Genomic DNA, 13,174 nt, shown 5'->3' on the forward strand with positions numbered 1-13,174 from the left:
TTTTTTTTTTTTTTTTTGCTTCCGTTTTCTACTGGTATAGTAGTTGAAATGGTTAAACAAGAAGTAGTTTCGAAGTTGATCAACTGATTTGTTGGTAAGCATCATTTATTTTGCAACCTTTTTTTCACAGCATACTTTCAGCTTTCGATGTTGTAAATTGTTTTCTTTGTCAAATTTTTCTATTTTTTTTATCTTTCATTTATCTTTATGCTGTCAAAGCCAATAAATATTCCTCTGCACTCATCGCTTTCCATTCTTTTCGAATTAAACCACCAAATCCTTCTTGAAATATGTTTCCATCTCCAATTCCAACAAATTCTGAGTATAATAATTAAATAGCTCTTACTCTAATAGTTGTTAATTGGAAAGCAAATTCATACTTCTCGTATTTCAGCTCTACAAAGCAAAAATTGACCATGAAAATAATCTGTAAGATTCATAGATTTTGAAAAAGATATAAATAGAAATATCAATAAATTGAAAAAAAAAATAAACAAAATTCAAACACTTTCTTATTCAAATTCTGGATTTCTTTAAATGTATTTCCTTCATAGATGATTTTGTAAAAATAACACCACAAAATTCAAAAATAAAACCTCTACCGATCACATTTTGCGATGCTAAAGAAAATAATTTAAACATTTATGAAATAAATTATCACAAGCAATCTATCATTTCCCCATCAATCAATAAAAAAACCATTTCAAGTCTTTTAAAAATTTATTTTTCAATGATCAACGAACAAATCTTTGAAAAAATTATAGTACTTTGTACAAGATATTCAGAATCATCGTAATCAACTCATTAGCAAATAAAATATTAATAACCACATTTTCAAACCTGAAAAACACATGGATCCATTGCTTCAAGTGAATTTTATAGAATAATAAGGAATTTATTGCATTATGACAGAGAAGATCGAATAAAAAAATATCACTCGAATGGATAATCACGTTTCATATTTCTTCTAAAAGAAATCAAATAGATTATAAAAAAAAGATCTTTTATTAAAAAATGGGCTTTTATTAATGCTTCATCAAAAATAGATTCACTGATTAAAAATTAATTTCGTTTTCACAAACTTTATCATTTCTCCTCGTTGGTTGTTTGGTCCATAATTAAGTCGTTTTTTTCTGTGATCAAACATTTTTGTTTCTGTAAATCCTCTTGAGCAACAATTAGCAATTATATAAACCATATGTTTAGCAAAAAGGAAAATAAAATATTTGCAACGAATCCAAAGAACGACGACAATGGAATTACAGAGGCAATGCGTTGGATCTTGGAGAAAAAAACAGAGCCACCAGAATGGATGAGACATAATGTTTCATTTGCCGATAAGAATGGAAGAACAATGGCCATGTTGTGGATTCAGTTTGTTCAAACAGAACCACCAGTGTGGATGAGGCACGATGTTACACTTGCTGATAAAAAAGGAAACACAATGGCAATGATATGGATATTATCTGTCAAGACAGAACCACCAGAATGGATGAGGCACGACATTACGCTTGGTGATAAGGATGGAAACACAATGGCCATGTTATGGATTGAAAATGTGAAGACGGAACCACCAGAATGGATGAGGCATGATGTTTCTCTTACTGATGACAATGGAAGAACAATGGCTATGCATTGGATTAGAAATGTCAAGACTGAACCGCCAGAATGGATGAGGCACGAAAAAATAATTGAAGATAAGGAAGGAAATTCAATGGCAATGCTGTGGATTGAGCATGTGAAGACGGAACCACCAGAATGGATGAGGCATGATGTTTCTCTTACTGATGACAATGGAAGAACAATGGCTATGCACTGGATAAGAATTGTGAAGACAGAACCACCAGAATGGATGAGACACGATATAACACTTACAGATAAAGAAGGAATGACAATGGCAATGCTGTGGATTGAGCATGTGAAGACAGAACCACCAATGTGGATGAGACACAATATAACACTTGCAGATAAAGAAGGAAGAACAATGGCCATGCATTGGATTGAACACGTTAAAAAAGACCCACCAGAATGGATGACTTCTGAAAGTGCAGCAGCTGATAGAGATGGAAGAACAATGGCCATGTTGTGGATTTTGTTTGTAAAGACAGAGCCTCCAGAACAGATGAGACATAATATCACGCTTGCCGATAGAAGAGGAATGACAATGGCCATGTGGTGGATAAGAATTGTGAAGACAGAACCACCAGAATGGATGAGACACGATATAACACTTACAGATAAAGAAGGAAGAACAATGGCAATGCTGTGGATTGAGCATGTGAAGACGGAACCACCAGAATGGATGAGACACGGTGTTTCTCTTGCTGACAAGGACGGTAAAACAATGGCGATGCACTGGATACAGCATGTCCAGTCAGAACCTCCTCAGTGGATGAGACACGATATTAAGCTTAGAACCAATGACGGATGGACAATGGCCATGTTGTGGATAAGAAACATCAAAACAGAGCCACCAGAATGGATGAGGCATGATATTGAATTTGGCAACAGTTACGGATTGACCATGGCCATGCTTTGGATAGCGAATGTTGAGGCAGAACCACCAGAATTGATGAGACATGACAGCATGATTGCTGACAAGGATGGAAATACGATGGCCATGTATTGGATTATTTGCAAGAAAACTGACCCACCAGAATGGATGAGACATGATATTGAATTTGCCGATAAGAATGGAAGAACGATGGCTATGCACTGGATAAGAATTGTGAAGACAGAACCACCAATGTGGATGAGACACGAAAAAATAATTAAAGATAAGGAAGGAAATACAATGGCCGATTATTGGAGAAAGCACGTTGGAACTGAACCGCCAGAGTGGATGAAAAATTGATTTTTTCATTCAAACATTTGTGAGAGGATGCAGAAAGCTTTATCTATATTTCATTTCAATAAGCAGGTATGCGATTAACAAGGTGACAACCACAAGATTAAACAAAAATCAAAACTTTTGGAAGACTTTCTTCTTTGTGGATATTTTTGCCCTTCGTTTTCAATTGTTTTTAATATCAAATTCAAATGAGATGATGCATTCCTTTCTATATTTTACAAAAATAAAATGAAATAAAAATGAAAACAAAAAAAAATTTTTTTTAATAATAATTTTCCATGGAAAAATAAGGAAAAACATGAGAATAATCCACATTCAAAAAAATTCATCATTTCATAATTAATTACTCATTTCATCATGAATCAAAAATATGGATCATATAATCTTTTACAAAAAGAATGGTGCCATTTTTGGTTGATTTGTTATAAAGATTTATTTGATGAAAAAAAAAAGGTCTTCTTTCGCTTCTCCTTTAATTTCAAGTCCAATTGAAATTAGCGTTAAATACTCATAGAGTTTCAAATTTCTTAAGAATAATTTCGGTTTCTTTTTTAGCCAAGCAAAAATAAGCATAAACTTGAAACGAGAAGGTCATCACATAATAATTTGCATCACAATTTTTCTGAAAATTCAATTTTTTTTTTCAAAGTTTCTTTGACCTCATTTGTTATAAATTGTTTCTTTCATTTCAATTTCATCTAAAATTTAAAAATCATAGCAAGAGAAAACACCAGTTTTGTTTTATTGATTTACAAATAAAAGAAAAATTTATACATTTTGACAGTTTTTGCGAAAAATAAAAACATTTTTCTTTTTTCAGAAAAAGTGAAATAAATTTATTAGAATAATTGATCCCCTTCGTCTGCTTCATCACTTTCAAAATTCACCATTTCAGCTTGAATATCATCGTCTTCCACCTCATAATTGTTTTGTTCATCCTCCGATATAAGCTCATGTTCTTCCATTTTTTCGTTATTTTCGATGAAATTCTGTTCACTTTTGTCTGCCTGGTCAGCTGCATTATCTTCCTTTTCATTATTATCATTTGCTTCTTCTCCATTCTCATCAAAAACAAGTTCGCCATAATCAGCTTCATAAGTATCGTCATTGTCAAAGTGCATTGCATCGTCTTGGTTTTCAAACTGATTGCCATTTGCTTCGTCTGCTTCACCAACTTCTTCAGCTTCTCCAGTTTCTCCAGCAATTCCATACTCATCAGCTGTGTCTTTCATTTCAAAATTATCTTCTGCGGCTACATTTTCATCGACTTCAATTTTGAATTCTTGCGCTTCACCTGAAGTAGATTCCATTCCTAAATTTTCCTCTTTCTCAAACTTTGCATTTTCATCTTCGATTTCTGCGGATTGAGCTTCATTGCTTGTGCCCTCTTCATCTGCAACTTCATTTTCTGCTTCATGTTCAGAATATTGCTCATTTCCCTCTAATTTTTCATCGTCCTCTGCAACTTCCGCTTCTTTTTCAGATGGCTCTTCAAAAGGCTCAGAATATTCGTTATTCCCTTCGTCTTCTTCGTTTTCATTGTCAGCTTGAACTTTGTCGTCGGTTTCATCTTCTTTTTCTTCCTGATCAAATCCTTCTTCTTCGTATTCTTCTTCTTTTTCTTCTTTTTCTTCTTCATGAGCAAACTCTTCGGTTTCTAAATCTGCTTTGTCATTTGCATCGGTCTGTTGAGGAATATCTTCATTCAAACTCAAATTCTCATTTTCTTCATTCCCCCTTTCACTTTCTTCTTTCGTAATTTCTTCATCTTCTTGTTCGGGTTGATGTTCAGAAGAAAATTCGCTTTCACTTTCTGCGGCATTCGCTTTCTCTTCCTCAAACGGTTCGGCATCTCCTTCACTTCCTTGTACTTCTGCTTCAGCTTCAGCTTCGGCTTCGGCTTCATTTTCATCTCCCTGAGAATTGGATAATTCGCCTAAATATTCTTGTTCCTCATCTTCTCCTTTCTCATTCTCTTCTTCCTCTTTGACTTTGCCTTCATGTGTTTCATCTTCAAATATTCCTGTTTGCTTTGAAGGTAAAAATGACTCGTTTGTCTCTTCTTCTTTTTCTCTTCCTTCAGAAGAATTCTGCGACTGTGCATGAGATTTCCCCTGTTTCTTTGAAATCTTCTCAAATTCTTTCTGATTCCGATTGCTTCGCCTTGCAAAAGAAACCGAATCTGCTGCAATAACATCTGTTTCCATGAGAATGTCCAGCTGCTTTTTGGCTTCGGCTGCTTTTCTTTCTTGCATCCTTCTCATTTCGAGCACTTCATCTGCATCTTGCTCGTTTTGTCGCCTCCTCTTTTGATTTTCGTTGTCTGAAGGATACTTTTGGCTGTCTTTACGATAACCTCTTCCACTGTTTCTGTCTCTTTTTCCTTCTTCTCTCTTGATCTTCGTTGCTGCTGGAGTCATCTGCGTTCCGTGTGTAGCAGTATTTCTGCGATGTTTCCGATTTGCATTTTCTCCATCTGCTCCATCTCTGTATCCTTCAATCGATTCGATATTCGCTTCATCGCTCCCTTCGTTCTCATACTCGTCATCATCTTCGTCTTCTATCTCCCAAATGTCTTCATGTTCAGATGAGCTGTCATACCCTGCTGGATCAACATCAAGTTCTTCGTCTATTTCTCCCTCGTCATCATCATCAACATCGCCATCACGCCGCGACAAATATCTTTCATTCCCCATTCGCTTCCGGTCTCCTCGTGTGTAATACTCCGGACTCTGCTTTCCCCTCCTTCCTTTTTCCTCTTCTTCTTCTCCTTCTTCTTCCCAAGCTTCTCTTCCCGGTGCTTCTCTGCTTCTTCTCCATTCTTGTTCAGGCGATACTTTTTGATCTGTTGCATATCCACTCCCACTTTGGGACTTTTTCGCCTTGTTTGCAAATTCTGGTGTCTGTGTTGACGTCCGTCTGCGTATGCTCTGCTGGGAAGTTGTTGGACGATCAGCTAAATCAGCATTGGCTGCGCGCTTGCGATGAAGATTTCCCTCAGATTTGGCGCTTGCTGGCTGCCTCTGCCTCTGCCTCATCCTCTCTTCTTCTCTCAAGCGACTAATCCGATCCATTTTCTTCCTTTCTGCTTCTTTCTTCTCTTTTTCTCTTTTCCGCATGCGCTGAATTTTCTCCAATTCCCTGAACCTTCGCCTCTCTTCCTCAGAAATATACTCCTTCCGCTCCAAAATCATCTTCCGCTTCTCCAAATCAACATCAACATGCTCAAACAAATACGGCCGGCCGCGCGCATTCTGCTCAATTTCCTTCAGCTTCTCCTTCGTCATCTGCTCTTGCTGGCTCCTCTTTTCTTTCGACTGTGCGATTTTCCTCTCTCTCTGCTCTTCCAGCTCTTTCTTCCGACTTATCAGCTTGTCCTTGATCGCATTCTTCGCCATCTCCAATCGCCTTTGCCTCTCTTCTTCCTCTCGCCTCTCTCGCTCTTCTTTCTCCTTCCTCCTTTTCAAAAGCTCCGACGTCACTTTCTCTCGCTGCTTCTGCGCATACGTCTTCTTCTGCTCCGCTTGCTGCGGCTTTTCTGGCGGTTTGTATTCGCTTGCTCTCCTCCTCTCTCTTTCTTCTTTCTCCCTTTGCATTCTTCTCCTCTCCTCTTCCTCTTCTTTCTCTCTTTGCCTCGCCTCGATTTCAGCCGTGTGGAAGTGGAACGGCTGAGGCGTAGTCTCCTTGTGGTGCTGCTTCAGATCCTCCAGCCGCTCCATAAACTTGTTCGCAAGTGCAACATGATCAGGCACGACTCGGTTGATCTTCGGTTTAAACGTGTGGCTGGGTGTTAGCCCACTCCGCTTCTCATATTCCTTTTTCTGCTGCCGCTGCACCGCGCCGTGTGTGCGCTCCCACTCCTCCATCCGCGGCGGCAGGGCAGACTCCTTCAGCAGGTCGTGTTTTTCCATCGGCCTCAGCTTCTCTCGTGCACTCTGCAGCTCCTTCTCTTTCGTCGTGTGCCCAAACACCACGTTGTATGGCCCGTCCTTCCTTCCTGTCGACAATGTGCGTGTGGAGATGTCCTTTTCTGTGCCTTGCTTCCGCACTATCTTTGGCTCTGCTTTGCGGATTTGCTCAAGTTCTTCCTTTTTGATTTGCTCGGCTTTGCGCCTCTGTGTGTTGAAAGCAAAGCGTTTATAAGACAGAAAAAAAAAAAAAGAGAGAGAGAGAGAAGAAGAAGAAGAAATTGTTTAAAAATATAATAATGAATAACATTCGTAATAAAAGGTTGAAAAAAACAGTTAATGTTTTGAACAAAAGATAATTGTATATCAAAAAATAACAAACCCACAACTCTCTTTCTTTCAGATCTCTCTCATAAAAAGTGAAAGGCTTAGTTGCCTTCTGCAGCTGTTCTTTGCTTGTCGCCTTGATTTCTTCTCTTCTTTTTCTCTGCTCTTCCTCCATTTTGCTCCACAGCATTTCAGACGTGGATGCAGGCACCTCTCTTGCCTTGAACGGCCTAAATCTCCTCCCCCACGCCTCCTCAAGCTCCTTCTCCTCTTCGTCTTCTCTACTACTCCTTCTGCCCCGCTTCCCACTTCCAGTTGTGTTGCTCATCGATTTCAGCGTATTGCCCTTCAGACGCTCCTTCGCCTCTCTCAACTGGTCTTCTTTGACTGTTTTCCCAAACACAATCCGATACGGACTTCCAGATGGATCTCTTCTAGTCCTTCCATTTTCTGCCTCTTCAGAGGTCGCGTCTGTCTTTGCGCTAAATAGCTCGTCTGCTATTGGAGGCGCTTTCCGAATGCCACCTTGTCCAACGATCGGATCGTCCTCGTATTCTTTGTTCACTCTCTCCTTTCGGGCAGCTTCTGTGTGCTCTTTCAGAGCTTCTTTCGTCTTCAGCCAGGCATCTATCTCGGCCATTGCCCGCGCAGGAGGCTTAGCAGAAGCAGAGGTAGTGTAGCGTCGAGTTATTACACCAAACGCAGGAGTTGTTGAAGTGAAAGAAGAGTGACGTGATGATGTGGAATTTGAAAGAGAATAGGATGAGTTAACTTGATGTGGAGGTGAATGAGAAGAAAAGGTGGATGACTGCAGATGGCTTGATAATGTAGCTGAAGTACGATCATGAAAATTGTGTGGGCTATTGTCCTTAAATAGTGGATAATCTTCTTCGTCTTCATTATTATTCGAATCCATTGACACCTCCGATCGAGGTGTATCTAACTTATCTGCTTCATCATCTTGCTTGGTTGTCTTAACTTTTCGTTCATCATCGCTTTCTGAATCAAATAAAGGTATTCTTTTTTGGGGATGCGACTTTTCTTCTAATGAACTTTGACGATACTTTCCCTTTCGATCAGAAAAGTTCAAACTTTGTTGATTGGAAGAAGACGATGACATTTTCCTTATCATTTGAAAAGTTTTTTCCTTTGTTGGAAATGTTTGAGGATCAATAATGTCGGGTTCAAATTTTATTGTTTTTACACGAATTCCAGGTTGCGAGTCACTTTCCACATCAATTGTTTGATTTGATGGCATGCCTTTAATTTTATTATACAATTCTTCGGATGCTGCAAGATTTGCTTTCTGCTGCTGCTTTAATGTTTCGAGAATACGTAATTTTTCCTCAAATTGTCTTCCAGTAAAAAAATCTGGTGTTGGAGCCGATGGCATAGTTTCTAAAGGAAGTTGGGGAAACTGTTCCATTCAAAAAAATAAAAATTTCCTTTAAAGCTTTCAAAATCAAAATTTAAGATAATAAATAAAATAATGTTTTGGCACAAAGATCAATTTTTATGCATGATGCATTCTCTTAGTCGGCTTTGTATTGTTATTGTCTCTCTTCTCAATATTGGAAATTTTTATCAATAAAGAATGCTTTCTTGTTGACATTAATTTTTCTTGAAAACGCACATTCATCAGAACTGAAAATGTATTGTTCACGAATGACTGAGTTGTTCATCTTTAATTCATTATTAATTAATCAAAAAAAGACATCTCATATTATTGATAATAGAGCATTTGACAGAGAAAATTTATTTGGTGAATAAAGGTCAGAATTCCCAAATGCAATAGATGATTGAAGAAATGAAAGATTTTGAACATGAAATCAAAAAGAAAATTGAATCAGAGAGACAAATATCCAAATAAGAATGAAGGGAATGAAATGGGTTTGAAGGAAAATTTGATGATTTTCGTTAATCAGATTTTTGAAAGCACAGAATAATCATTCTGTTATTAATTTGTATTATTCTTTGTTGAGCAAAAGAATCCACAAAATGATTATGGATGAAGAGAGAGAAAAGAAATAAGAACAAAAAGCTTCTAATTGATCTTATGGATGCTATGTTTTGATTTTCAACTGTTATTCTTCAGAATTGAGAAAAATATGCATGAACTGAATTATGAAAATTTCTTTGAACAAAGAGAAAGAGAGAACTCACAAGCATATGGAAGTTGTGCAATTGGCTTTTTGTTGTTTCAATTACATTATGATTTGCATTTTTCAGCTGTTTTTTTGATTTATCAAGTTTTTTTATGAATAAAATCGTTTATTGGAGAACGTTATTCGAATGAGACTCCGGAAGTTATCAAATACCATTAAGTACATGGCATTTTCACTCAATTTGCATATCCATCAATTTTGCTATTCTTGTTCCGAAGGTTTGATGATGACAGAAGTGTGGAAGTAGTTGTATATAAGTTAAATTTTGTGAAAGAAGCAACAAGAGAATTGGAATGAATGACAAAATATGTTGAAAGGAAGTATAAAAAGAAATGAAAGAAAAGTTCATTATCAAAAGAAGTTAAAGGTAAAATATTTCTTTTCACTTTTTTCCAGATTGTAATTTAGAAAATAAATTTCAGAGTTTGTGAACAAATATCAAACATTTTAATTAATGTGAGAGAAAAGCTTGGAGAGATGTAATTGAAAATGTCTTTTTTGTCCAAAATTTGAAACAACATTTTGAAAGTGTTTGCTCATTAATGACAGATTTGAGCCTGACGAGCTTTTTGAGAGAATATGATGATGATCGCGCAAAAATTAACTTTTTTCTGAATGATTACTTTCCTGCAATTTTCTTTCAAATATTTGAAAAAAAAAAAGAAGGGAGAAAAATGATTGGCATATGGTACTTATACGCCACCTTGCCAAATTAAAGATAAACTTCAGATCATTTGTTTAAAGCACATTTGAAAAGATAATTCAATCGTTAATTAGTGGTAAAATCAGATTTTATTGAAAAAAAAATTGATCAACCCAAAAAAAAATTCAAAATATTTGAGCACAAAATTGTCGGTTTTTTTATTGATGAGTAATATATAATACCAAAAACATTAACGAATGTTAAACATTTAATCATTTGATGGAGGAAAAGCATTTGTTTACCCTGTGGCAAACAGATCTGCTTCAGTATTAATTCTATTAATAAAAAAAATATATTCGTTCCGGAACAGAAATTCACTCTGATCAATGGAAAGCTTATTCTTCTTTAAGTGAGAATGGATTCACACACAAGACTGTCAATCATTCCGATCATTTTGTAGGTTTTTTTTTTCCTTTTTTTATTGTCTTTTTTCATGAAATGTTATTTTTCATTTATTCAGATCCAATCACAGGCGCTTGCACAAATCATATCGAAGCGTTGTGGGGTGCACTTCGAAAGTTCCTGCCTTCACATGGAGTAAGACAAAATAGAATGCAAGAATATATCCATTCATTTTTGTTTTTCTGAAATCGAAAAGTTGATTTTTCCATTTTTGTGTCGAATGTTTTGAAATTCAGTGATGAAGAATACAAAGCTCTTGTGGATGAAGCTTTTGGTGCAGAAGAAGAGGAAGAAGAAGCTGAAGCAGAAATGCTTCACGAAGAAGAATCTTCAGAATCCGATTATGAACTTGAAACAGATACATCATCAGAGGGGGCTGGGGATGGGGCTGATGCATCTGAATGGGAGGCTGATAAATATTTACCGATTTTTTCACATAACATCCATCTAAATTTTTTAAAACAACATGCTCTCTTTGATTATTTCTTTGTTTAATAAAGATTTGTGAGGTGGCTTATAAGTACCATTTGCCAAATGATTGAAAAATAATCATTTAACAAGAAAATTAAAAATGAAAAAAGAGATTCAGTTTTTGAGGAAAACTATCAGTGAATATGTCGTTCATTTATCCAAACATTCATTGGAAAGGAAGATGACAACATTATTTATGGTAGAAGCAAACTATTGTTCTTTGCTACAATTATTTTAATTTTTATAACAAAGTGGATAAAAACGTTGAAAAAATAATGAATGAATACTGTCTTGATTTTTGAAACACATCACCTTCAGTTTGTTTTTTAAATGTATTTCGTTCAATATTTCACTTTTTCAAATTTTGTTTTGAAATTTCTTTCCCATAATATAATTATATTTTGATTAAATAAAAATTTTTCTAAGTTAAAAAAGGAAAGATATTTAAATGGAAGATGATAAAGATATAAGAGATCAAGTTTTATCAACCGAACAAATGATTGAAGGAAATTCTGAATGGTACGAAAGAACAAAAGATTTTTGGATCAAATCTCCTGCAACTGTAAGTGGTTTGATAAATATAATATAAAATATAGTTAATCATTTATATTTTTATTTTTAAAGGGATGCTCGGAGCACTCCCACACGTTGCTCCTCCGGATGAAAAAGGTATGCTCAAAATTTCAGAAAAACTTAACTCTGATTTTTTCTTTTCAGATTCATTGAATTATTTGAAGGGAATGTATAGACATCGAGCAACGCCCATGACAGGAACAATCGCTTTGGGTTTGTTGTTATTTTGAAAACTCTATGAATCGAATGTTTTTTCTTAAAGATATTGGAGCTGGAATTGGGCGAGTGACAGAAAAAGTTCTTCTAAAATGCTTTACCAAAGTTGACATACACGATCAGAATCAAAATTTTTTGAACAAGGCATGGGGTAGATTAAGTTCATATGTAAAGTCTGGTCGACTCCGAAATAAATTTGCATCTCCTCTTCAAGATTTCACACCACCAGAAAAAGAGTACGATTTAATATGGATACAATGGGTTATTGGATACTTACCATCAATGGACTTGATACGATGCTTGAATAGGATGAAAGCTGCACTGAAACCTGGGAAAGGTGTAATTGTCATAAAAGAAAACTGCGCAAGAGATGAAGAGATAATTGACAATGATGATAATTATATCATAAGATCAGTTGAAAATTGGACAAAAATCTTTAATAAATCCGAATTGCATGTTGTTTCAGCTCGGAGAGACGAAAGCCTTCCAAAATCAATTATGCCAGTTTATTTTTTCCTTTTAAGTCCAAATGATGATTCTGTTGATGATGATGAGTCTGAAATTCCAATGAAAGAGATGAAGAAATCAAAAGCTAAAATGCAAGAGTTAAAAATGCGAAAAGAAAAAAGTCAAACCAAAAAGGAAAGAAAAAGGAAATATGATGATGATGAGAAATGCGAAGATGAAATCGAAGAAGATGAAGAAGATGAAGAAAACGAAGAGGAAGAGGAAGAGGAGGAAGTAAAAGTTGGACAAAAGAAAGACAAATAACTCTTTAAAAAAATTTTTTTAAAAAAATTGACAAAGAATGAAGAATTGATAAGAAAATTCAAACCAATTAACTGGATTACTCTAAAAAGATTTGAAAAGGTTATGCTTCTTCATGAAGTGTAAATAATACTAAGATGAATATTTCAAATGAAAATTTACCATTTTTTTTATAAAAATTTATTTAAACATGATAATTTTTCGTGATATGATCCATAACCATTACTTAAATAAGACAAATAAAAATGGATTCCCAATCAATTACCGTTCTTGAAGGTGTGCAATTTGCAATTGCTTTTCGAAAGCGTCATTTTCTTCTCATATATTGTTGCAATAACTTGGTGCATTTATTTTTTGATTGTTATTATGAATAAAATAATATATTTTTATCAGAAACCCCTGAATCAATCACAGATGCTGTTCAAAAACTCGACAAATTTCTAGAGCAAACATCTACAATACAGAGTAGTACACGAGAACATTTAACCAAACTCTCTGAAGCGCTTAGAATGAATCCATCTTTTGAACAGCAAGAAGCTCCGGAGCAACACATATTTAGTCAATTCTTCGAAACTTGAATAACTAAACAATATTCACTTCACATTTTATCAAAATTTTTTAAATGATAAGTTGAAACTTATCGATATCTTTAAAAGATTTTACGTTTTAGCTTTCTCTGGATTTTTAAAATTTTTTGTGAATTTATTAAAAAGTTATTTACTTGTAAAAACATATTGAGAACATTTTCAACTGGAATTTGTCTGGGAGCAAATTTTCATTTAATAGAAAT

At 35.3% G+C, this 13,174-nt stretch overlaps 4 protein-coding genes across 4 annotated transcripts; 3 read left to right on the forward strand and 1 right to left on the reverse strand.

Annotated features, from left to right (window-relative positions):
- Positions 1–1,122: 1,122 nt before the first annotated feature.
- MONOS_3428 (uncharacterized protein) lies at positions 1,123–3,303 on the forward strand. Its single transcript, XM_067873430.1, has one exon. The coding sequence runs from the start codon at positions 1,199–1,201 to the stop codon at positions 2,852–2,854; it is 1,656 nt and encodes a 551-aa protein (XP_067732179.1). The 5' UTR covers positions 1,123–1,198; the 3' UTR covers positions 2,855–3,303.
- Positions 3,304–3,575: 272 nt separating this feature from the next.
- Positions 3,576–8,512, reverse strand: MONOS_3427 (putative Uncharacterized protein family UPF0564; the record flags this gene model as incomplete). The annotated part of the gene is made up of 2 exons (XM_067873429.1): positions 3,576–6,966; positions 7,142–8,512. 2 exons carry the CDS (start codon positions 8,510–8,512, stop codon positions 3,691–3,693), a joined length of 4,647 nt encoding a protein of 1,548 aa, XP_067732180.1. The 3' UTR covers positions 3,576–3,690.
- Positions 8,513–11,215: 2,703 nt separating this feature from the next.
- On the forward strand, positions 11,216–12,387 carry MONOS_3426 (putative N-terminal Xaa-Pro-Lys N-methyltransferase 1; the record flags this gene model as incomplete). Its single annotated transcript, XM_067873428.1, has 4 exons — positions 11,216–11,396; positions 11,452–11,496; positions 11,545–11,613; positions 11,663–12,387. Exons 1-4 carry the CDS (start codon positions 11,276–11,278, stop codon positions 12,385–12,387), a joined length of 960 nt encoding a protein of 319 aa, XP_067732181.1. The 5' UTR covers positions 11,216–11,275.
- Positions 12,388–12,499: 112 nt separating this feature from the next.
- On the forward strand, positions 12,500–13,065 carry MONOS_3425 (uncharacterized protein; the record flags this gene model as incomplete). The annotated part of the gene is made up of 3 exons (XM_067873427.1): positions 12,500–12,504; positions 12,620–12,660; positions 12,778–13,065. 3 exons carry the CDS (start codon positions 12,500–12,502, stop codon positions 12,960–12,962), a joined length of 231 nt encoding a protein of 76 aa, XP_067732182.1. The 3' UTR covers positions 12,963–13,065.
- Between the last annotated feature and the right edge of the window lie 109 nt (positions 13,066–13,174).

This window comes from Monocercomonoides exilis (genome assembly GCF_001643675.1).
Source record: "Monocercomonoides exilis strain PA203 chromosome Unknown scaffold10-1930038, whole genome shotgun sequence".
Classification (NCBI taxonomy): Eukaryota; Preaxostyla; order Oxymonadida; family Polymastigidae; genus Monocercomonoides; species Monocercomonoides exilis.